The sequence below is a fragment of the Phyllobates terribilis genome, unplaced genomic scaffold, assembly GCF_046119375.1.
Source record: "Phyllobates terribilis strain yellow unplaced genomic scaffold, ASM4611937v1 Scaffold_1__5_contigs__length_1240528914, whole genome shotgun sequence".
In the NCBI taxonomy this organism is placed as follows: Eukaryota; Metazoa; Chordata; class Amphibia; order Anura; family Dendrobatidae; genus Phyllobates; species Phyllobates terribilis.
In genome coordinates this window covers 763,361,555-763,386,483 of record NW_027362761.1, presented here as the reverse complement: position 1 = coordinate 763,386,483, position 24,929 = coordinate 763,361,555, and the positions used below count along the sequence as shown (strand labels likewise).

The following is a 24,929-nucleotide window of genomic DNA, read 5'->3' as shown; positions in this document are numbered from 1 at the left end:
TATCCAGCCAGCTGGATATGGTATTGCAAGTTTGGTTGTTTTTTTTCAGTGATGTCTAAACTTATAATTCGTTCTCGCTTTTTAAAGAAAAAAAAATTCCGTTTGGTTACCACTGTTAGATACGTCACATTTCTTCCAGTGGATTAAATAAATTAAGAGGATTATTTTTACATCTCCCTGGTAACAAGAGATCACATTTTCTGATGGGCATGTTTATTAACGATTTTGTCATATTTATAGGATTAATGCTTTGGAAAGGGAAATTTCAAACATTAAAGAAAAAATGAGGAGCTATGGCTCAATACGGGCAAACAATACTATAGGCACTAAGAATGTGTGTGAGGCCCGAAAATTTTACGAAACTGAGGTATGTTGCAGTGATTAATTCTATTATTTCAGTACTAATATTGAAACTTTTGACTTGAAAAGATAAACAAATGTTACCACTGACTTTCTATGTATTCTTGCATTTACCTACATATTTCTACATTTATCTGTCACATTAAACCTGTTGTATGATCTGTGGTTATCAAATTGCCAAGCAGAGTTCTACATAGTTCTTTGGAAAAAAATTCAGCATAACTTGAAATATAGTGATCTAAATCTCAGCACAGCCAGGGTTTATTAATCTGGATCGGAGTACGGTAACTCAATTATTGCCAGCTTACATAGCACTGTGTAGGGCCATCTACTAGACTCATAAGCCCACAGTCAGGAGGAAATGAATTTGCTAAAATTTTATAAAATGGCATACTTCATATTTTTAAACAGATCTACAGCGGGTGAAATAAGTATTAAACATGTCACCAATTTTCTAAGTAAATATATTCCTAAAGGTGCTATTGACATGAAATTCTCACCAGATGTGGGTTACAACCCATCCAATCCACACAGACAAAGAAATCACACCATATATGTCCATAAATTAAGTTATGTGCAATAATGAGAAATTACACAGGGAAAAAGTATTGAACACGCTTACTAAAGTGTATTTAATACTTTGAACAAAAGCCTTTGTTGGTGATGACAGCTTGAAGACGCCTCCTGTATGAAGAAACTAGTCGCATGCATTGCTCAGGTGTGATTTTGGCCCATTCTTCACACAAACTCTCTTCAAATCATGAAGGTTCCATGTGCTTCTTCTATGAACTCTGAGATTTAGTTCCTTCCATAAATTTGCTCTTTGATTCAGGTTAGGTGATTGTCTGGGCCATTCTTGCAGCTTTATTTTCTTTCTCTGAAACCAATTGAGAGTTTCCTTGGCTGTGTGTATAGAATCATTGTGTTGCTGAAATGTCCACCCTCGTTTCATCTTCATCACCCTGATAGATGGCAGCAGATTTTTATCAAGAATGTCTCAGTCCATTTGTCCATTCATCCTTCCTTATATATAATTATATGAAGTTTGCCAGTGCCATATGCTGAAAAACAGCCCTATGCCTTGATGTTTTCACCTCCAAACTTCACTGTTGGTATGGTGTTTTTGGGTGATATGCAGTGCCTTTTGGTCTCCAAACATTGTGTTTATTATGGCATCTAAAGAGTTGAATTTTGGTCTTATCTGACCAGACTATATTCTTGTGTATACATAACACCCTTAAAACATAGAATTATAGAATTTATTTAATCTGTATTAAAAAGACATGAGGATATTTCTGATGTGGTCTTTTATGACACTGAATGTTATAATTGTCTTCATTTTTAAGTCAGTGACCACATTGTTTTTCAGTGTACTTAATAATTTGCAAAAAATGTCCAGTCAAGTTCTATGCTTCTGAATCTCTTTTTATATTATGCTTTAAAATCTGCTTTTTATCCAAGGAATAATCACCACTGTATGTTTGGAATAATAATTGTATCTTGAATAGTGTGTTCATGGACTTTTAAGTATGTGATGCTGCAATAGCCTCCTGGAGTAAATGACTCTTAATTACTGATTGCGTATGTTATAAAATACGGATGAATTGTTCATGATTTCCATGTTCAGACTTGATTAATATATTCAGCATAAGAGTATTCTGCCTTCTGATGAATGTACCGTATATACTTTATGTGCCAAACCTCTAATGTATGATATGTAGTTAGACAAAATAGCATTCTAAAAAGATTGCAGTAGAAAGTCATTATAGGAAATTAGTTGGATCACTACACAGCTATTATTTTCAATTAATTTCTTGCTACGCCGGAGGCGTGATGCTAGTAAATACATATAATTTGAGATTAAAGTTTTATATAAAACTTATTACTAGCTTTATTAGTATTGTGACCACTTCTTAAAGAAAAACTTCCATCTATATTTTATTTTGGGAAATGTGTGTATATACGCAAGTAGTGTGAGTGTATTAATATACTCACCTACCGCCGCTGTCTCCGGGATGCAGCGCCGTTCTGCACCATTTCTCAATGACGTTATCCAAATTGCGAGTAACAGGCTTACGTACTTATGCATAAGCTGGAAGTCTCTTTTACAATGATAGCCTATGGAGCCTCTTTTTGACGCTCCATAGGTTTAAATTGTAAAAGTCACTTCCGGGTCACACAGAGCGCAGCGTGAGCCAGACAGTGTGCAGAGTGGTGATGTCACTGAGAAGAGGAGAAGAATGGCGCTGGATCCCGGAGATAGCGGCGGTGGGTGAGTATATTAATACACTCACACTACATTACATGCACATATACACATTTAATAAAAAATATATAGATGGGAGTGCTTTTTTAAATATAGGCCTTTTGCCCTTCTATGTCCACCCCAAGTTATGGCATACTTTAGCAATCTGCTATAACATACTATTGCGGGAAAACACAGATAGCCTATGGAGACTCGTTCGGGTTTCTCAGAGTGTGAGAAGGAGATGTGTGGACATTGCTGCGGTATCAGCCTCCGGCCACAAGAGCTCTCTGTTTCCTCTAAAAGTGACTCTATGGTGAACTTGATGGTGTGTGAGTCTGCAAAAACAAGTAGTGAAGAGAGGAAGGACAGTGTGGTGCAGCATCCTAAGAGCTCGGTGTGTGCAGCGTGCTGGGAGCATAACAGAACTTTGAGTGAAGGTGAAGCCTTGCCTGTTACTCTGGCCAAAGAGAGAGAATCACCTTGGGGGGGCGGCTACGGTTGGATGCAGAGTTGAATTTTCCCCCGTGCATCAGAGTGACGTGAAGGGCCTTTTGCTAGTCTGATAGACTGAAAACTGCGCTCCTGTGACAAGGTCAGGACCCTCTCCTCAGTCTCCCAGCTAAGTGCCCGATCAGACAATCAGACAGCTCCTTCAGAGAACAGTTAATGGCTGGTAAGTCCTGAGCTCAGGCATCACCACAGGGATCCCGGTGAATGCATGCATGCAAATAGCAGGAAGAGTTTGGCGCCAAACACAGGTTCTCAATAAAAGACATTAGTTGTAGGCAGGTTTGGGTAAACCTTAGCTAGAGACTCCCCCAGTGGTGAGCTTGTGTATAGATAGAATAAAAGTATTGTAAACATAGAATGTTGTTAAGTTTATGAACTTTTGCCCTGCAACCACTGCAGGGGCCGCCTAGTGCACCCATCTGATTACATCATTTCTCTGGATATCACTCGGTTACCGCACTAGGCGGAACCACTGGTTAGGCATATTATAGTTCATCTTGTAGTACATCCTGGTCCTGTCAGTTGTTCTTTTCTTGCGTTGCCGGGGCAACCCAGTTTTTGTTCTTAGTAAAAAGTGGTTCCCTAACCAAGTGTCAATTAGTATCCTTTGTCCTCGGCCCGCTATATTCTGAGAGAGACCTCCTTGGTACACGGTCTACAAGAGCACAGTGTGAGAGAGTCAGCAGAGCAGTGATGTCACTGGGAAGAGAAGAATGGCGCTGGATCCTGGAGAAAGCGGCGGTAGGTTAATATTTTAACATACCCACACTACATTATATGCACATATACACAATTAATAAAATATATAGATTGGAGTGCTTCTGTAAATAAAAGCATTCTGCCTTACTATGTCCACCTTAAGTTATGGCATATCTTAGCAATCTCCTATAACATGCTATTGTGGAAAAACACACTGAAATGCAATTGGGGACATGGAAATTGAAAACCAATCTCCTACTTTTTTTAAAAGATATTTAGCCAAAAAATTCTAGACAGAGCTATTTACATATAACAAAATTAGTAAAAATGTAACAAGTCACCTTGAAAACAATTAACTGTTAGGCCACCATAGATCTTATATACCCTATAAAGAGATGCCACATCTTACAAATAATTAAAATATATAATTTATTAAGTTGCTTAAAAAAATATCATAATACATATACTGTATATATTGATTCCAGGAAAATAGAAAGCACAGAAAAAAAGGAAGGGATACAAGGTGATCAGGGTGTATAAATAACAAAAAGAAATATTGTATTCAAATATTACAATATGTACAATTAATTTAATAAACCATATGTATATTTGTTACAAGGGAGGGAAGTCAGGGAAGTGTCGCATTTCACTCTGGAACACATTTGCTGTCCATTTCATTCTCCAGATAATTGCCCGTGAATGTATTATATCTAAGGGTATGTGCCCACGATCAGGAAATGCTGCGGGTTTGCTGCTTCGCGTTTATGCAGCGTCAAACTCGCAGTCGTCAGATGTTACAGCATAGTGGATGGGATTTCTAGAAATCCCATGTTCACTTTGCGTGCATCTTTCAGGACATTTCAGTTTCTCTTGTGGAGTCGCTAGTCTCCACAAAAATTTGACCACTAGAATGTATTGAATGCTGTAAATCAGCATGGTTCAGTGAACACATGCGGATTTACCTACATTCAATAGAACGCAGCGTTTTGGACGCAGCAAAAATATACTGTGTCCAAAGAGCTGCTACATGTGGATGGTGGGCACATACCCTAAGGCGGTCATCAAGATGGGAATGCTATCAATGCTGGAGCGCATGTGCCCAGGTGGACAAATCAGTGGTATTCTAGTATGAGCAGGTGACAATGGAACAACTACAAGCAAGCAAGTGGCATATTTCTGCATCCAGGATCCAACCACATCCACTTTCTACCTCTTACCAAAGATCCATAGAGATGAACGTAATCCACCTGGACGACCTATAATTTCAGCTCTCCAAAACTTGAGTGAACCAGCTTGCAAATTCATTGACTCCATTTTGAAACCGATTGTGGAAACCCTACCCTTATATCTGAAAGACACGGGGGATGTCTCAAGGAAATTAGAGGGTATCCAATTAGAGGAGGATATGTTATTGGTAACGTGATGTCAAATAACTATTTTCATCTATACAACATCAAGATAGGAAAAGAACGGTTCAATCTTTTGTGAGAATGTCCAACTTAGATGCCCATTTACAAGCATTCACATTGGAACTACTTGAATTCATATTGACCCACAACTTTTTTACTTTCAAAGGCCTCATCTACCTACAGCTCCAGGAGACAGCTATTGGGGCAGCTTGCGCACCCTCATATGCTAATCTCTTCCTGGGGCTGTGGGAGAGAAATATCTTCTTTACAGACCCCATCCCTGTGCTTGAAAAAGATTAGGCAACACTTGGAAATGGCAAGAGACGCCGATCCCTTTATCGCTGCGGCCCTGGTTCGGCGTCCACTGCTACTCCTCCCTGCTCCCACGCTGTGCCTGCCCAGGGTGCGCGCACTGCGCGCAGATGCCCGGGCACTGTGTTTAGGGTGTGCGTGCTCCCTGCTTCTTAAAGGCCGTGCCCGCCAGTCCATCTATCAGCCATGCCCGCCAGTCCGTCTATCAGCCGTACTCACCAGTCTGTCTATCAGCCATGCCCGCCAGCCTGTCTATCAGCCGTGCCCGACTGTCCGCCTACCAGCACTGTCTGCCTGCCTACCAGCCGTGTCAGTCGGTGTCTGTCATCAGTCCCGTGGGAGTCACCCGCTCTCACACGAGGTCAGTCCCGGAGTAGCACCTGGTCCACCTTCCTGGTCCCTCCCTGGCTCGTGGAGTCAACTAAGCCGCCGTGTAACCAGGGTCGGTCTGGGTGAGGCCCTTAGTTACGCCCCTCCTGTCTCTCCTTGTTCCACGGCACAGTGGTTCCACCATTCGCACCCGTAATACATTCTAATTGTTGTTTTGTCTATTTTTTTGTTTTATTCTGTCAAATGTATTCAAATGTGCTTTGTCAGTCTTTGCATAGTTTTAGATGTCATGTGACATCATGTGGATTCACTCACTGTGGATTTAGGATCTATGGGAAATTTTTCCCATCAGGCCTTGAGGAAGAACGCCGTGTTGCATTTGAAATGCGTTGCCTCCCTGCTTTAGTGTAATGGATTTTTAAATGTTTGAATTACGTTTGAATCATTTTAAATATCTACTACCAGAAGCTGGAATATCCTCTTTCTTCGTTTCAGTAGTCTCAGATCAATCACTCCCCCACACTGTTGCTTCCAGCTTCAAGCACCTCCTCTGACAGGTAGTATCATCTGGTCTCCAGCTTACCATATTTAAATTATCTCTAAGCCCTCAAGACAGAATATGCACATTCAGATCTACTGTTTTATGCAGATCTAGTCACAAAATTCATGATCTGGAGACCTGCTCTTCATAGTTATTTGCTAGACCTGGTGCTAATGCACCAAGCTGGCAGGCAGCTGCGAGCCACACATCATGGGCCCGTGAGTCACATGGGCTACTGAGCCACAGGTTGGGGACCCCTGCTCTATAGCCTTATGCATGCAATAATTCGATAAGTGTGGTGAAAACTATTCATGTCTATATATATGTGGTTATTCTATACCATACAGTAATTATGTTTATGTCAACTTATAGCAATAATGCGATATGTGTGGTGGAAATTATTAATGTCTATTTATATATAGTTACTCTATCTCATACAGTATTATGTTTATGTGAGTGCCAGTTTTGTCTGGATCTATTCTTGTTATAGTCTATTTTTATGCAACATCAATATGCATAGGGAAATATAATAAGATTTTGCATATTACATTACAATTAGTGATGGGCGAGCACTAAAATGCTTGGGTGCTTGTTGCTCTGGTCGAGCAGATTCGAATACTCGGGTGCTCGACCCGAGCAATGAGCCCAATGTAAGTCTATGGGAAACTCGAGCATTCATCAGGTGGCTCCCCCCGCCGGTCTGTAGACGACCTAAAAATTGCCCAAATCGATGGAAACAGTGCTCAAATGGCATGGGAACAGCATGGGGAAGACCCCTGGAATGCATTTATGACTCCCAGGTCACTGCTGTCAACAGCGTTGCCAGAGGTATTACGCCACTTTTACGGACTCACAATAAAACATACAAAAACAAATACAAAATAGATTTTCCTGGGAAATATGTTAAGGAACATCCTTTCCAGGGTAATGACTTGTATATAAGGCAAAATAAATATCCAAAAACAAAAATGCTCCTCCACACCTTGGGCTATGTTCACACGTAGTGTTTTTGATGCATTTTTGCACTTTTGTATTGCTTTCAACCGTGACAAATGCATTCACTGGGAAATGTCATTTTAACATTTTACAACCCTATCTGCCCATGTGGTGTGTGACACATCATCAGACACATCCTGTTTCATTTATGAAGGAGGGACTCTGAAAGTCACAAAGCCTATTTTTATAGGGTCATCAGGCGGCCTTTATTATTCTTAAAGGCGCCAGCAGTTGGCCCTCACTATTCTTAGCGAGCCATCAGCCGGTTATGCTTTGTTGTTTCCATGACTAAAGAGTGGGTCTCCTATACTGTTATTCTGTATGCAGTGACTGCAAGGGCTGCCAAAAATTTGTAGGCACTCCAATGCCCCTTGGAAGAGACATAGAGAAGGGCCTCCTGAAAAAAAATGTTCTCATTATTAGGAAGTGGGTCTCCCATTGTGTTTGGCTATGCAGTGAATGCAATGGTTGCCAAAAATTGGGAGGCACTCCAATGCCCCTTGGAAGAGACGTAGAGGGCCTCATGAAAAAATGTTCCCATTATTAGGAAGTGGGTCTCCCATTGTGTTTGGCTATGCAGTGAATGCAAGGGCTGCCAAAAATTTGGACCTACTCCAATGCCCCTTGGAAGAGACGTAGAGGAGGGCCTCCTGAAAAAAAATGTTCCCATTATTAGGAAGTGGGTCTCCCATTGTGTTTGCCTATGCAGTGAATGCAAGGGTTGCCAAAAATTGGGAGGCACTCCAATGCCCCTTGGAAGAGACGTAGAGGGCCTTATGAAAAAATGTTCCCATTATTAGGAAGTGGGTCTCCCGTAGTGTTGGCCTATGCAATGAATGCTAGGGCTGCCAAAATTGGGAGGCACTCCAATGCCCCTTGGAAGACACATAGAGGGCCTCATGAAAAAATGTTCCCATTATTAGGAAGTGGGTCTCCCATAGTGTTGGCCTATGCAAGGGCTGCCAAAAATTTAGACCTACTCCTTTGCTCCTTGGAAGAGACGTGGAGGAGGGCCTCATAAAAAATGTTCCCATTAGAAAGGAGCAGGTCTCCTATACTTGTAATGCCCATGCACTAAGTGTATGGACTGACAAACATTTACCCCTGGGGGGTATACATGAACATAATGTATAAAATTTTTATTTTACTGGCATCATAAACAACCTTTAAAAAAATTATGTGGGTGTTGCATCACGGATCACGGTCACCCTGGTGATATGGTGGTGGAGGATGAGAATGAGGAGAAGGAGGAGGACAAGAGCAAATAACCAAAATCAGGAAGCGTATATGACGCGCCCCCTGGGACATATTCCTTTTTGAGGGGAATACCCGGCACCGGATCAGATGGGGGGTTGTAGTCTCCGAGCGGCTGTGACCCGGTCCCGTGCCCAGGGCGTCAAGCTCAGTGTTATGTGGCAGTCCTACAGTTGTTATTAAAGTTCTTTTGTGTCGACTACGCCACCCGTTGTGATGCGGTCACTGTGGCCGCCGCTGCTGCAGGGTCCGCTGAGGCTGATGGTGGGTGCGCAGCTTGGTGAGATAACCCCCAACGGGAGGGGTATAGCCTCAGAGGGGACAGGCGCAGAGGATGGGGGTTGTGGTGGTGCGGTGCAGCCGGCAATGAAGACAGACTCGGGTTGTGCAGTTAAGGGTGTTTACTTACTGCAGATGTTGTACTGGTCACTCCAGCTGCTAGTGACCACCCGAGCCGTGCTGCGTCCACCAGGTCCTGGATCCAGCCAACCCCCAAACAAGTCCAGAGCGTGGCCCTGAGCTCTCCCTCTGTCCTTTCTTCAGCCGTCCCCACCAGGGATTCACCTAGGTCCAGCTCCCTCGGGCCTTCTTTTGGGACACCCTTGGCCTTGGGTTCCCTGACCCTCCACGTGGTGTGCCTTCGGGGTGAATGTGGTGGGTGACCGTGACAGACACTGCCCACGGTCTCCGGTCTCTGGCTGGGGAATGTCTTTGCCCCCACCAGCTTGGGTTCCGGTACCCTGATGCTGACTCCTCACCCGGTGCTCTAATTTGGGTTCTTGGGTCCCTTCAGTCTTCCCCCTCTGGGTCTTTCTCTGCTCCACTCTCTCTCTCTCCAGGGCTGCTGTTTCCTTCTCTCTCCTCTCCAACTGACTTGTTCTCAGCGTCTGACCCTGATCTAAGTTGGTGCCCTCCTTATATATCCCTCTATGTGTGAGCTCAGGTGACCAGCACCCAATGAGCTCCTATCACTACCCAGACTGCTCCCCCTATCTGCCCCTACACTACATGGGATGTACCACCCCCCTCCCACTCCAGCCAGGAACAGGCTCGGTTGTACCTGCACATTTCTAAGTGGGAGTACCGTCGGCCTGCTCCTCTGGAATGGGATGTATGTAGTGCATGCAGTCTATCTGAGCTCAGTTCCACACTCCATCCTTACCCGGGAGTGGAATATCACACCTCTGGGTTGAGGTGCAATACCCCTGTAGCAGCCGAATCCTCAGGGTGCTACATTCCCCCCTGGTAAATCACAGCACGTCCTCGGGCTGTAAGACATAAAACACCAAAACATACAAAATTTTATATGAACATATAAAACATATAAACATTATATATATATAAAACTTTTTATATAAACATTCTCGTAGACTTCTCTTGTCTCTGATTCCTCCTCCGGACACTGTGCAACGTGTGTCCGGGAAAAGTGCGACAGTCTCTTAGAAAAATCTGGTTTTCTTATAAAACCGGTAGGGGGCGCTTTAGGACGCGCAACTATATACAGGGGAAGTTGAAAGTTGGCCGCTCTCAGTCCTCGGCCAGGTAGAGGAAAGGGAATGGCTGCTCACAGTCCTCAGCCTGTAGGATGAAGGGGTTAACGGGTAAAACAGTTCACTGGTCCCAACGGGGACTATTTTAGCAGCAGCAACAGTTCCAGTTTCAGTTCCTTTATACCCCGATTGGGTAACTATTTACAACTCCTGCTCTGCCGCACTCAACGGCGTCTTCCTCCTGCTCTTTCTTGATATGATGTTTCTTCAGACCCGTCCGGGTCCTCTGGCTCCTCCTCCCCGTACCGCAACTCCTCCTCCGTCAAGCGGTGCACGTGGAGGGCGTAAGGTCCTTTGGCACACTTGTGCCGGGTGAAAGTGACCTCGTCTCCGACGTAGAGGTCACGGCCTTTGTGACCTTCCGGCAGGTGGGACTCGACGTCTCTGCGGGTCACAAAAACGTCACCGCGGTTGTTACGGTCCCGAATAAAGCCCCACCCATGCTGCGGGTTGAACTTTATCACTGTCCCGATGGTGCGGGGACAATGCGCTGCACGGGGGTTCCTCCTAGTCCGGCTCTTCTGCTCCGCGCTCTGGATTTGGGCCTGTTGTTCTCTGACCCGCCTCTCCTCCCGTTCTCTCTTAAACTCTGCCAGCTGTTGACGGCAACACTCTGTACGTTCAGCTGCGGCTGCCCGAGTTTCTCCGGTGAACCCCATCAAATCTTCTCCCGTGGGGTCCCACACGAATTGGGCTTCTGCTAGAGGAGGCGAGACCCGAGCCACGGGCTTCGGAGCCGGGATTAGGGGCTCACACAAGGGCCCTAGTCTTTGCTGCCGCTCCAGCTCAGGGTACCCTTCGGGCCAGATGAAGGGCCGCCCGTCCGGCCATGTGAGCTGGCCGAAGAGGTCCTCCCCCAAGTGTGGCACCCTAGGTATTGCGGGCGCGGGCGCGGTGGTGGTGGCGCCCGGGTTGCCCAGGCCTTGCGGCCAGGCCTGGGGCACCTGGAAGGTGAAGGGCACCGTTAGGACGGCGGCGCCCTGGGCTACCTGGCCTTGCGGCCAGGCCGGAGGCTCCGCGGAGGTAGGGGGCGCTGTTGGCGATGCGGCGCCCGGGGGTACTAGGCCTTGCGACCAGGCTGGTGGTACTTCCTGCTTTGTCACGCTCCGGGTCGGGGCGCGTGACGTCACAGGGGTCGCTGCGGCGGCTTCCGGTCGGGGCCTAGTCCATGGCGGTGACCTGGCGGCTACGGGCACAGCAGGGGGACTTTCGGGCTCTGCGACGGGGAGCTGGGGCAGGTAAGCGGTGTCACGGCTTGGGGTATAGGCGTCCCCTTTACCTGCCTCCATGCGTTCGGCTCCCTCCTCGGCGCCGTCTCCGGCCTTGGGTCCTCCCGCGCCATCCTCAGAGGCGGTCTGCTTCCTCTTCCAGGGTAGCGTGCTCCGTTGACTGGTCTCTGCTTGCTGGGCCATCTCCCGGCTCCACTCCGCCAGTATCTCGCGCTGTACCCGGGCCATCCTCCGTGCGAGGCCCTCCAGGGCAGTCTGTGCACACTCCCGGTCTCGGGGGAGCTGTGCAAGGACCTCCACTAGGCCTAGTGGGGTCGTGGTGTCCAGCAGGCTCCTGACCAACGGGTCGGTGCTGCTCTGCTCTTCTTCCAGCAGGCTCCTGGCCAGCGGGCCGGTGCTGCTCTGCCCTCCTTCCTCGGTCTCTAGCAGACTCCTGGCCAGCGGGCCGGTGCTGTTCTGCTTTCTTTCCATCTCCGGGTGAGCTCCTCCGCTACTCCTTGTTAGACCTCTTGCCTCCGGGTGCGCTCGCTCCAGACTGCTCCAAGCGACACCCATCTTTTCTCTTCTCTTTCGTCTCCTCCCACTTAGAGGGCGGTCCCGGGGCAACTCGGTGACTGTCAGCTCCAGGGGGAGTTCTTTCACGCTGACAGACACCTCCAGCATCACAGTCTCTGTTGGTGGGGGCGGTTTCCACTTTTGGCGCCATTTTCTGTCCCGGCCCACGATGGGAGGTGGCCTCTTGCCCTCCTTTGGCACGCCCATAATGGCGTCCGCTGCTCTTCCAAGGCGGGAAATCTGCGGTTTTGGCGGGAATCGCTTCCCAGTGGCGGGAAACTCTGCAGATGGCGGGAACAAGTTGGAAATGGCGGACAATCGGCGGGAAACGACTGGTGATGGAGTCCGATGGCGTGGACCCTCCGGAACCGGCAGGAGTCTTCTTTCTGAGGTAAACTTGCACTTTTCTTCAGGCACGCAGTACCCGGGTGTTGCGGGCACGTAATCCTGCCGACTACGCCAAAGTTGACGCGCCCCCTGGGACATATTCCTTTTTGAGGGGAATACCCGGCACCGGATCAGATGGGGGGGGTTGTAGTCTCCGAGCGGCTGTGACCCGGTCCCGTGCCCAGGGCGTCAAGCTCAGTGTTATGTGGCAGTCCTACAGATGTTATTAAAGTTCTATCCTGCCGACTACGCCAAAGTTGACGCGCCCCCTGGGACATATTCCTTTTTGAGGGGAATACCCGGCACCGGATCAGATGGGGGGTTGTAGTCTCCGAGCGGCTGTGACCCGGTCCCGTGCCCAGGGCGTCAAGCTCAGTGTTATGTGGCAGTCCTACAGTTGTTATTAAAGTTCTTTTGTGTCGACTACGCCACCCGTTGTGATGCGGTCACTGTGGCCGCCGCTGCTGCAGGGTCCGCTGAGGCTGATGGTGGGTGCGCAGCTTGGTGAGATAACCCCCAACGGGAGGGGTATAGCCTCAGAGGGGACAGGCGCAGAGGATGGGGGTTGTGGTGGTGCGGTGCAGCCGGCAATGAAGACAGACTCGGGTTGTGCAGTTAAGGGTGTTTACTTACTGCAGATGTTGTACTGGTCACTCCAGCTGCTAGTGACCACCCGAGCCGTGCTGCGTCCACCAGGTCCTGGATCCAGCCAACCCCCAAACAAGTCCAGAGCGTGGCCCTGAGCTCTCCCTCTGTCCTTTCTTCAGCCGTCCCCACCAGGGATTCACCTAGGTCCAGCTCCCTCGGGCCTTCTTTTGGGACACCCTTGGCCTTGGGTTCCCTGACCCTCCACGTGGTGTGCCTTCGGGGTGAATGTGGTGGGTGACCGTGACAGACACTGCCCACGGTCTCCGGTCTCTGGCTGGGGAATGTCTTTGCCCCCACCAGCTTGGGTTCCGGTACCCTGATGCTGACTCCTCACCCGGTGCTCTAATTTGGGTTCTTGGGTCCCTTCAGTCTTCCCCCTCTGGGTCTTTCTCTGCTCCACTCTCTCTCTCTCCAGGGCTGCTGTTTCCTTCTCTCTCCTCTCCAACTGACTTGTTCTCAGCGTCTGACCCTGATCTAAGTTGGTGCCCTCCTTATATATCCCTCTATGTGTGAGCTCAGGTGACCAGCACCCAATGAGCTCCTATCACTACCCAGACTGCTCCCCCTATCTGCCCCTACACTACATGGGATGTACCACCCCCCTCCCACTCCAGCCAGGAACAGGCTCGGTTGTACCTGCACATTTCTAAGTGGGAGTACCGTCGGCCTGCTCCTCTGGAATGGGATGTATGTAGTGCATGCAGTCTATCTGAGCTCAGTTCCACACTCCATCCTTACCCGGGAGTGGAATATCACACCTCTGGGTTGAGGTGCAATACCCCTGTAGCAGCCGAATCCTCAGGGTGCTACATATACCCATGTGTGAGTGTGAAAAGGTGCATGGGAATACACCTCCCTAAAAAAGACACTGGATTTGAGTTTATGTTATGCTGCTATCATTCGGTGGTGTTGAGAAATCTGGTCCAATCCAGCCCTTGTTCATTTTTATAAGAGTCAGCCTGTCAGCATTTTCAATTGACAGGCGGATGCGCTCATCAGTTATAATTCCACCAGCGGCACTAGAAACCCGCTCTGATAAAACGATAGCGGCAGGGCAGGCCAGGACTTCCAAGGTCAGCTTGGATATCCAATAATTATAAGGCACAGAGGAATCACGGAGGACGTTGGTACGGTCGGCAAGGTACTCCCTCAGCATCTTCCCAAACTTTGCACTCCTTGTGAGAGTACCCCGCGCCTCAGGGCCTGTGAGATGGGAGGGGCTGAGAAAATTCTCCCAGAACTTTGACAGTGTTCCCCTGCCGCTGCTGGATTGGAGTTGTGTCTCTCTCGCCTGTAGTCCTTGGTTGTCCAACGAACTGTGACCTCTGCCGCCAGCTTTTTCAGATGGGAATTTTTTTAATAGTTCCGCAACAAGGGCCTTCTCATACTGCCCCATTTTTGTAGACCTGTTCACCTCAGGAATAAGAGATATAAAGTTCTCCTTGTAGCATGGGTCTAGAAGTGTCACCAACCAGTAATGACTGTCACCCAAAATCTTGAGAACGCGAGGGTCACGGGAAAGGCAGCGTAACATAAACTCAGCCATGCGTGCCATACTGCTAACAGGCAAAACTTACCTGTCCTTACCAAGAGGACAACTGACCATGCTCTCCGTCTTCTCCTGTCTGTCCTCAGGCCACCCACACTGAACAGACAGTATGACAGTTGTGTAGGTAGTACCGTCTATAGCGCATGAAACTAGCTCCTGTTCTTCCTCCTTCTCCTCTTCCTCATTGTCACCCAATCCACGTTGGGATGAGATGAGGCTGGGCTGTGTGTAATCACCTTGCATGGTTTCTTGCTCCATCTCATTGTACTCCTCCTGCAATGCATCCTTTTTAATTCTGAGCAGAGAGCGTTTCAGAAGACAGAGAAGCGGGATTGTAATGCTAATTATGGCGTCATCGCCGCTCACTATCTTGGTGGAGTCCTCAAAGTTTTGGAGGATGGTACATATGTCTGACATCTATGTCCACTCCTGAGGTCTTATGTGTGGAGTCTGAACTGAATACCGACGGCCTTGTTGATGCTGGTACTCAACAACTGCACTCTTCTGCTCACAAATCCTTCCCAACATCTGCAGTGTAGAGTTCCAACGCGTGGGTACATCACACACCAGTCAGTGAGCAGGAAGCTGCAAATACTGCTGAAACAGGGCAAGGGCGGCGGAAGCTGTAGGTGACTTTCTAAAATGGGCACACAGGTGGCGTACTTTAACAAGCAGATCCGGCAGCTCCAGGTAGGATTTGAGAAACCACGAGGTTAAGCACATGGGCCAGGCATGGTACGTGTGTGAGCTCGCCTCAGAGCCGCCACCAGGTTCCAGCCATTGTCACACACGACCATGCCTGGCTGTAGGTTCAACGGTGTGAGCGACAGATCTGCCTGCTCTTTCAGAGCTGTCCACAACTTTTCAGCATTGTGCGGTTTGTCACCTAAGCATATTAGCTTCAGCACAGCCTGTTGCCGCTTGGCCGAGGCAGTGCTGCAGTGCTTCCAGCTTGTGACTGATGTGGTCATTTCAGAGATGGAGGCTGAAGAGGAGGAGGAGGCTGAGGAGGATGAGGTGCAGGAGCTGTAAACTGTGGGGGCAACCCTGATTGACCTTGGCGTCGGGAGGACGTGTTCTGTTCCAAGGTCCGACTGGGTCCCGACTTCTACTATGTTAACCCAGTGAGCTGTCAGTGAGATGTACCTTTCCTGCCCACAAACACTTGTCCAAGTGTTCGTGGTTAGGTGGACTTTCCCGGTAACTGCGTTGTTGAGGGCACGGCTAATGTTTTGGGACACGTGCTTGTGTAATGCGGGGCCGGCACACATGGAGAAATAGTGGTGGCTGGGGACCAAGTACCGAAGGACGGCCTCCGCCATCAGGTCGCGGAATGCTTCCATCTCCACGAGCCTAAAAGGCAACATTTTGAGTGCAAGCAGTTGCGAAATGTTGGAATTTAGTAGTGTGGCCTGTGGGGCGCTGGCTGCGTATTTGTGCTTGCGTTGCAAGGACTGGGGTATGGACAACTGAACGCTGAGCTGGGTCAAGGACGTGGACGTGCTTCCTGATGCTGCTACTTGAGAGTTTGCAATGACAGATGCAGGGCAGGAGGCATCTTCACATGCACCATGGACAGGGGATTTGCTTGCATGCACAACAGCGGAAGAAGCAGTTGTGCCACCCGCAGACACTGTTAATGGACCCTGGGGTTCGGCCCACAAAGTCGGGTGCTTTGCTGCCATGTGCCTGATCATGCTGGTGGTGGTCAGGCTGGTAGTTTTGCCACCCCTGCTGATGCTGGCCTGGCAGGTGGTGCAAATGGCCTTTTTGTGGTTGTCGGCAGAGTCTTTAAAAAACAACCAGACTCAGGAAGACCTAACAGTTGTACTGGCAACTTCCTTCGTGTTGGTGTTACAGGGAGCGATTGCCTGCCTTCTGTCTGTGGCCACCACACTGCTTCTTCCTGCCTGTTGGGGTGCTCTGCCTCCCTCCCCCTGTGTGCTGATGTCCTTGCTCTGCTTGTCCTCCTGCCAGGTTGGGTCAGTTACTATATCATTCACCACATCGTCTTCCACTTTCGCACCCTGGTCCTCCTCCTGACTTTCTGGCAATTGTGTCTCATCATCGTCCATCTCTTGTGACTCTTTCCCACTGTCGCCTTAATGTGACCGTGGCTGCTCAAATATTTGGGCATCACTACATGCGATCTCTTGCCCCGCTTCAAGTGGACCGGGTGAGAGGCCCGAATCTATAAATGGAAAAGTGAACAGCTCTTCAGAGTATCCAAGTGTGGATCAGTTTTCTCCGGGCACTCGGCATGGTGGGAGGAAGGAGGATCAGGGTGAGGAATATGCAGTCCAGACTCACGGCTACTGAGACTTGACCGTGTAGAAGACAGGGTGGTGGTGGTGGCAAAGTGACTGGAAGAATTATTCGTTATCCAACCAACAACCTTTTGACACTGCTCTGGGTTAAATAGTGGTGTGCTGCGGTCCCCTAGGAATTGGGACAGGAATATCGGGCAAGAAGATGTGGGTGTTTGTTGTGGCACAATTTCAGCTTGCCCATGGCCTCGGCCTCTGCATGCACCATCACCATCACTTCCAGTAGTCCCTTGCCACGCGCCTTGCTCATTTTAAATGGAGGACAATATCTTCCACGCTCACTACAAATGGCTTAATTTGGAGCGAAGTTATATGTGATACGTGTGACAGACAAACCACAATTTTAAATACCTGGCCTGTAGGTAACTATTTTGAACAGCAAACCGGTGTCAAAAACTTCGCTGACACACTGAAAACATTTTTTAATGGAGGCCAGAAATGGCAGAATTTTCTGAAAACGTATATGTGATCCGTGTGACGGAGAAACCACAGTTTTAAATACCTGGCCTGTAGGTAACTATTTTTAACACCAAACTGGTGTCAATAACTTCACTGACACACTGCAACAAAATTTTAATGGAGGCCAGAAATGGCAATATTTTCAGCGCAATTATATGTGATCCATGTGATGGACAAACCACAGTTTTAAATACCTGACCTGTAGATAACTATTTTTTTTTAAATAGCTGCATTTTTAGCGCTGTAATATGGAAAGGACCTGGCTGTACTCTGCACTGCCAACAAGCAAATGGCGCAGATAAACGGTGTTCTTTGGATTGCTTTTTAAGCAAATAATGAGGATTAAGATCCCAAAAAAATATTCCTGGCCCCTGAGACCTGGGCCTATGTCTAGAAATGTCTAACAGCAGCAGCAGCAGCAGACAGAACTGGAATGGAGCCTCTTGTGCTATATGCACTGCAGTCTGCTATATACACTGCCTGCCTGCCTATATACACTGCCTGCCTGATATCTCTGCAGATGGATTAGTCCTCAGAAGGACTGTTTGTTGAGATGGATATGTGTAATATACTTTTGTTCTACCTATACTACCTAATAAACAAGCAAATCTCTCCCTAGCTCAGCTGCTCTCCCTACAGTGTCTGATTGCGGAGCAGACTGACGAGCACAGCGGCGCCAGGTCTGATATAGACCTGATGACGCTGTGCAGCCAGCCAATCACTGTAATGCCACAACCAACATGGCTGCGGCATTACAGTGAGTGGCAGGCAATCCCTGCATGTTCACTGGCTCTGTAAAGAGCGGCAAACATGCAGGGAGGGAACCTGAGCATTCGCCCGAGCATCTCGCAAGTACTCGGCGAGCTCCGAGCATCTCGAGTACAGAGATGCTCGGACGAGTACCGAGTACTTGCGAGTATGCTCGCTCATCACTACTTACAATACATGACTCTATTGGTAAATATATCCAGGATTTGATTACTAGTCGTTTTAGGGTGACATGCAACACCTGGAGGTACGCTCTTAACACAATGCTATGTATTTCTTTAGCTAAAATGATTTATGCACTTGTGCCTCTGGGTGGAATGTGATTTCAATTTGAAGCACTCCCTATATACAATACAGGAAATGTTTGATTTATTTCCCTAGGCGACATCTCTTTGTCACATGGTTTAGTACTGATTTGCCCACCTTGAAGCACGCGCTCCTGGGTTGATAGCGTTCCCACCTTGATGAATGCCTTAGATATAATACATTCTAGAGAAATTATCTGGAGAACGAAATGGAATGAAATGGACATTGTGATTTTGTGTTAGTCGGCATGCGTTCCAGAGTGAGACACGACACTTCCCTGACACCCCCTCTTCTTGGGTGCATGCGTTCCATAGTAGAATGCAACTTAATCTTGATGCATCGCTCATGACACATAGGTCTGTTACTTTCGCTCCAGGGTGGAGCGCACCCTGCAACTTCTGATTAGAGGGCTCGCCACTGATTGGCTGCTTTGGCGACAGCCCAGAAGTAACTGCGGAGATCACTGCGATACATTAGGAGTAGAATTACTTTCAAATGTGGAACTGTGTTCCCATTGGAAATGGGAATTATAAATAGAGGGCACATCATACATTGCCATATCCCCCTGAGGAAGCCAATGAGCGTATATACATTGGGGCGTGGGTAATCGGAGATTCTTTTGGGTAATTATCTATCTTTCTATTGGATATGATATAACATTGCTTGGTAACACCACTTTATCTGCACATGGGAGTCTTTATGCACTTGCACTTTTACCTACATTAATTTCTCCCATAAAATTATGGTTTTGTAATATTCCCACATGATTATTACATTTTAGTGTGCATTACTTAGTATGCGAACACTTATGCACCTGTAATTTTGATCTATAAGAATTTCTTTCCCATGTAACAGATATACGAAAGGCTTAATAAATTAATTGTATGTACTGTAATTTTTGAATAAAAGATTTGATTTTTATTATGTATACAACCAATTCACCCTAATCTTCTGGTACTCCCTTTTTTCTGTGCTCACTATTTTCCTGGAATCAATATATACTGTATTACTGTATCTATGTGTAGCGCCCCGAGGGTTCGGCCGCTACAGGGGTATTGCACCTCAGTCCAGAGGTGTGATATTCCACTCCCAGGTAAGGATGGAGTATGGACCAGGGCTCAGTTAGCTGCATACAGCACACACACCCCATTTCCGAGGGACAGCTCAACGGTGCTCCCACTAGACAGAAGTGCAGGCACGACCGACTATGTCCCTGTCTGGAGTGGGGAGGGGGGTGGAACACCCAGTGCTGTAGGGGCAGATAGGGGTTGGTTCCTGAGCGTAGGTAGGAGCCCATTGGTTGCTGGTCACCTGGGCTCATGGTCAGAGGGAGGTATAAAAGGTGGGCACCATCTTAGATCTAGGTTCGTTCAGTCAGTTCAGCCAGAGGAAAAGACAGGGAGTAGAGGCTCTGTAGGAGCTCTACTCCAGGAGGGCCTAGTGAGAGGCCGAGGAAGAGGAGAAGGGGAGCTGGGATTTTGGCTCATCTCAGCTCCAAGAGAACGGAACAGAAAGGAACAGAAAGGAACAGAGAAAGAGAAGGAGAGACAGAGAAACAGAAGGGCTCAGGAACAAGAAGGTGGAAGGGACCCTAAGAACCCACGAGAATCCAGGGTGCAGGGTCAGGCAGATTAAGGGTACCGGATCCCAAGTTGGTGGAGGAGAAACTACCCTCAGCCAAAGACCGGTCGTCGTGATCATCTATTGATGCGACACCTCATCAAACCTGCTAGGAAGGCACCATATAGGACAGCGGAGGACGGGGCCCACGTTTAACCGCACAAGTCCGCGGCAGCTGGACAAAAGTGGGTCACTGGTGAGGCAGGCCAGAGAAAGGATTAAAGGGGGTCCTGTGCCATGCTCTTGACTGCTTGGGAGTTGACCGAGCCCCACACCTGGTGGACGCAGCACGGCTCGGGCGGTCACTACCTGTACAGAAGTGACCCGGAACAAATGAACTGTGAGTAAAGACCCTGGACTGTGACTTGTTGTCTGTGTGCTCCTTCGCGCCTCCAGCACTACCGGTACTGGGACTCTCACCACCATCACTCCCACCATCCACTACACTGCCCTGGGGCCACACTCTTCCCGTGGGGAGTCACACCATCCCAGCTGCACACGTCATCGGCCCCAGCGGACTGCCTTGCAACGGCGGTTCCTAATAGCCGCAATCCACGGGTGGCATAGTCGGACATTATCTAAAGTACAGTAACAGACTACCATTGGTCTGACCACCCTGAGCCGCGGGACCGGGCCGCCACTACTACCCCCATCGTTTCCCTATCGCCCGGATCCGCGTGCCCCAAGGCCCAGGGGGCGAGTCATATGTATTATGATATGTTTTCAAGCAACTTAATAAATTATATATTTTAATTCTTTATAAGATGTGGCATCCCTTTGTAGGGTATATATTTACTTCCTTTTGCCCACACCTAGAATAGGATTTTGTGTTAGTCAGTATTCTCTATACACCTTAGACTAACATTGGCCGAAACCTGCCATCGATATTCGTCAGTCTAATGTGTATTGGGGCCCATAATAGTTGTAAGCACAAAGTTCAATCCATAGCATTTCAAAAAGTAACGTTTTTCTTCTTCACCAATTTATTTCTACTGTCATTCTATTCAGCATTCTATTCATCAGGTTAGTGCTTGGTGGCGTTTAGTGTTTGTAAGCATTTGGTTTATTGTAGGATGCCACTTGGTTTCATTGCAGTGTATTGGACATTTGCACAGGAGGCATGGTATACTATTTCTTTCCTAGTGTCAGAACAGGTTAAAGCTCGGAACCAGATGAACATGCCAGGAACTAAGAAAATAGTGTTATGAACGTGACAAACTCACACACGGGTAACAGGAATATCGAAGACCTATTATAGAGTGAAGCCGCACCCACACTATACTTGTCCCTGTATAGACTAGACAATCCCTAGCTGCACAACTAAAAACTCCACCTCGGGCCTGACTCCCTAAAAGGCTGTAATGGATTTCTTGTATCTCCTGAGAAAACAGAGTGGAGGCACTACACACTGCTAACAAGGGGAAAGGAAATTGTGCAGGTGGACACTAAGACCCAGGGTGAGAAAACTTAAAATACAAAACGGTGTTCACCTAGCAGGGAAAATCCCATAACTGAAGTGATGGAACTCCGTAGCACAAATACACGTAGAAGTATAGCCAGCAAGGAAGTGCAGTGAAGGGTAAACATATAAGACCCCACCCAGAATGTGATAAGACAAACTAAAACGGGAAAATAAGAAACACCTGGAGAGGAGCAAACCAAGAAGGGATGACAAAGACAATAGAAACCATCAGCATTTAGACAGGGAAGAAAGGGCAATAGCTCAGCAGACAGGGGAACCGATCACTCTGCAATAGGTCACCGGATCAAATCCCCAAACCAAGCCATGACATTAAGAATTTCCAGAACCTGTATCTTGGATTCGTCTTAAGTGGAGGTCGATTACTGTGACCAGTAAGTTTACTTTCACATAGCAACATTTGGTCAGAAGTTTGAATCAGCATTTTTATGCTGAAACCAGAAGTGGAATCTAATAAAAGCTCTAAAGGAAAAATGTTCACTTATTTCATTTTGGTGCCCATTCCTGGTTTTGGCTTACAAATACTCCTGTAAGATACTGAATAAAATACTGCCATGTGAATAAAGGCAAAAAGGGAGGGCACGAATGTATTAAAATTCTAGGGTTTTAGGGTTTTAGACTATGAGGGACAGGGCCGGCTCCAGGTTTTCGTGGGCCCCGGGCGAAAGAGTCTCTGTGGGTCCCTTTAACACATACGACAATTTGTGATGCAAATATAAAGCAGAGAAATATATATATAGTACAATGCCAAAGATTTCACTGACTTCTTACATTAGATGAGTAATATCTATTGTAAATTCTACAATAGCTCAGAAACCGGCGAATCCTCGCAGCGCACAGTGCAGACCGGACAGTATAGTCCTCCATACAGTATTATGGGCACCACATAGTCCTCCATACAGTATTATGGGCACCACATAGTCCTCCATACAGTATTATGGGCACGACATAATCCTCCATACAACATTATGGGCACCACATAGTCCTCCATACAGAATAATGGACCCCATATAATGCTCCATACAGAATAATGGACGCCATATAATGCTCTATACAGAATAATGGACCCCATATAATGCTCCATGCAGTATTCTGGCCCCCATATAATGCTCCATGCAGAATACTGGTCCCCATATAATGCTATATGCTGTATGGGCACCATATAAATGTTCCATGCAGGATGGGCTCCATATAAATGTTCCATGCAGGATGGGCCCCATATAAATGTTCCATGCAGGGTGGACCCCATATAAATATTCCATGCAGGATGAGCCTCATATAAATGTTTCATGCAAGATGGCCCCATATAAATGTTTCATGCAGACTCAGCCCCATATAAAGGTTCCATGCAGGATGGACCCCATATAAATGCTCCCTACATAATGGGCCTATATATTACGCCATGCCTCCATACATAAAAAAATAAAAAAATCAAATACTCACCTCACCTCACTTCTCCTCTCCTCTCCTTCTGCCGCTGCTCTGCTCCGGACTCCTCAGAGTCACTGTCTTCCCGCTCTCTGCGCTGAGACTGCTCAGCAGAGGGCGCGCTGTAAAGACGTCATCGCGCCCTCTGACCTGAGATGTCATTTTCAGGAGACGCGGAAGAGACAGGACCTGCGGAGGCACAGGGAGAGGTAAGTATTTTGCCGGGGCCCTGAGCAAGCCGGGGAAGGGGGGCCCAGTAGCGGGCGCTGGCACCGCACTCCTCCACTCATGGGCCCCATAGCGCGCCTTGGTGCCTGATGGTGAGTGGCCCCCCCCCGCCTGCTAAGGGCCCCGGCACTTGCCCGGGTGCGCCGGGTGCCGACGCTGGCCCTGATGAGGGAACAAGACAATTAGTTCTTGATTGGATTTTAACTAATTTATGAGAGACATTATTTTGATAAATGGACCTGTGGTACTGAAATTATTATCCTGCCTTTCACCACATTTAGTTATTAACAAGCTCTCGTTTTGAAACTGCAAATGAAAAATGTAATGTAGTCATCAACAATGAATTATAGTACTTGAATTTCAATGACACCAGCCTATCAAAAAAGTCTTGAACTTCTGACTTTGGATTTATTGCTTCCTCTCTCGGCAAATAATGACAATGTTCTTTTGTGCTTAATGATGGACAGGGTCATAGAGAATTGTAGACTCAGCCATTTATGATTTATTCTTCTTTTTTGTAGTCTTCAGCATATATCCTGATGAATACTCAATCTGAGTCTGGACAATTTGTAGATTGACTATAAATAAAACCACAACTTTTATTTTATAACTTTTTTCAATACACCTATTAGTAAGTGATACCAGGGTTTATCTTATATTTGCATTACCTTATTTTCCACCTTTAATTCTCTTTAGAACATTTTCAAATTTTAGTTTAAAAAATAGTCTATAGAATTACATTTAATTTACCGTGAAATAGGTTGGTATTTTGCACTGCAAAATATAAAATACATAAGCAGTTGAAGCAAAAGTGACAGGTTGCCAAGCAATTTCTTCCTACAGATAGTGAGACTGTTCAGAAAGCTGTGAAAGTTACAAAGAAATTACAAAGAACGATAAGACTTTTCCACTAACAGAGTTAGTGAAGAAGTTTTAAGCGTAATCCTTGTAGTTAAGTCATGTTTTCTGTTAAAGAAGCACTGCTCCCATCAAAGTGTGTATTCTCTTAATATATTGCAGCCATCATATTATATAGCCCTGTGTACTTACAATTGCTCATTTTGCCTTTCTACCCAGCTAAATCTCTCTTTTCTCTGCTCTATGTAGAAACAGGAAGTCTCTTGTCCCTGCATTTATCATTCCCCTCTTCACCTCCTGACCCAGCTGCTCTGCTTCTCCCCCCGCCAGGGATTTTTGCAGTGACTTATGACACATACAGGGAAAATTGACCTCCTGTTTCTACATACAGCTTAAAAGGATTCAGCTAGTCAGTTTTTAATCACATCATATCATAGACCTAATGGAAAAGAGAAGAGTTAACTGGGTAGAAAGGCAAAATGAGCAATTGTAAGGGCACAATGCTATATAATATGATGAATGCAATATATTAAGAGGAAAAAAATGTTGATGGGAGGAGCGCTTCTTTAATGATCTGCATGCACAGGAACAGTTTTGAACTGGGTTTCTTGGGCCCACTTGTTGTTCTTGTTGCCCATTATAAATTAGATTGTAATTTTTCCTTTTATCATTGCTCACATAGGACATGCACTATGGATAAAAGTATTGGGACACTTACACATTACTGCTAGAGAAGCTTTTATGACACCCAGTTCTAAATACACGGACATTAATGTAGAGTTGATTTCCCCGTTGCAGCTAAAACCGCTTCCAATCTTTTGGAAAGGCTTTCTACAATATATTGGAGTGTCTGTGGGAATATTTGTCTATTCATCCAC

The 24,929-nt window shown here is 47.0% G+C and overlaps 1 protein-coding gene across 2 annotated transcripts in view; it reads left to right on the top strand.

Annotated features, from left to right (window-relative positions):
* The window catches only part of LOC141150036 (uncharacterized), a 228,162-nt gene that overhangs the window by 85,753 nt on the left and 117,480 nt on the right, over positions 1 to 24,929 (top strand). For both annotated transcript variants that reach the window (XM_073636940.1, XM_073636939.1), the window contains exon 5: positions 241 to 367. In XM_073636940.1, the coding sequence (XP_073493041.1) occupies positions 241 to 367 (127 nt within the window). The remainder of the gene's footprint in view (positions 1 to 240; positions 368 to 24,929) is intronic.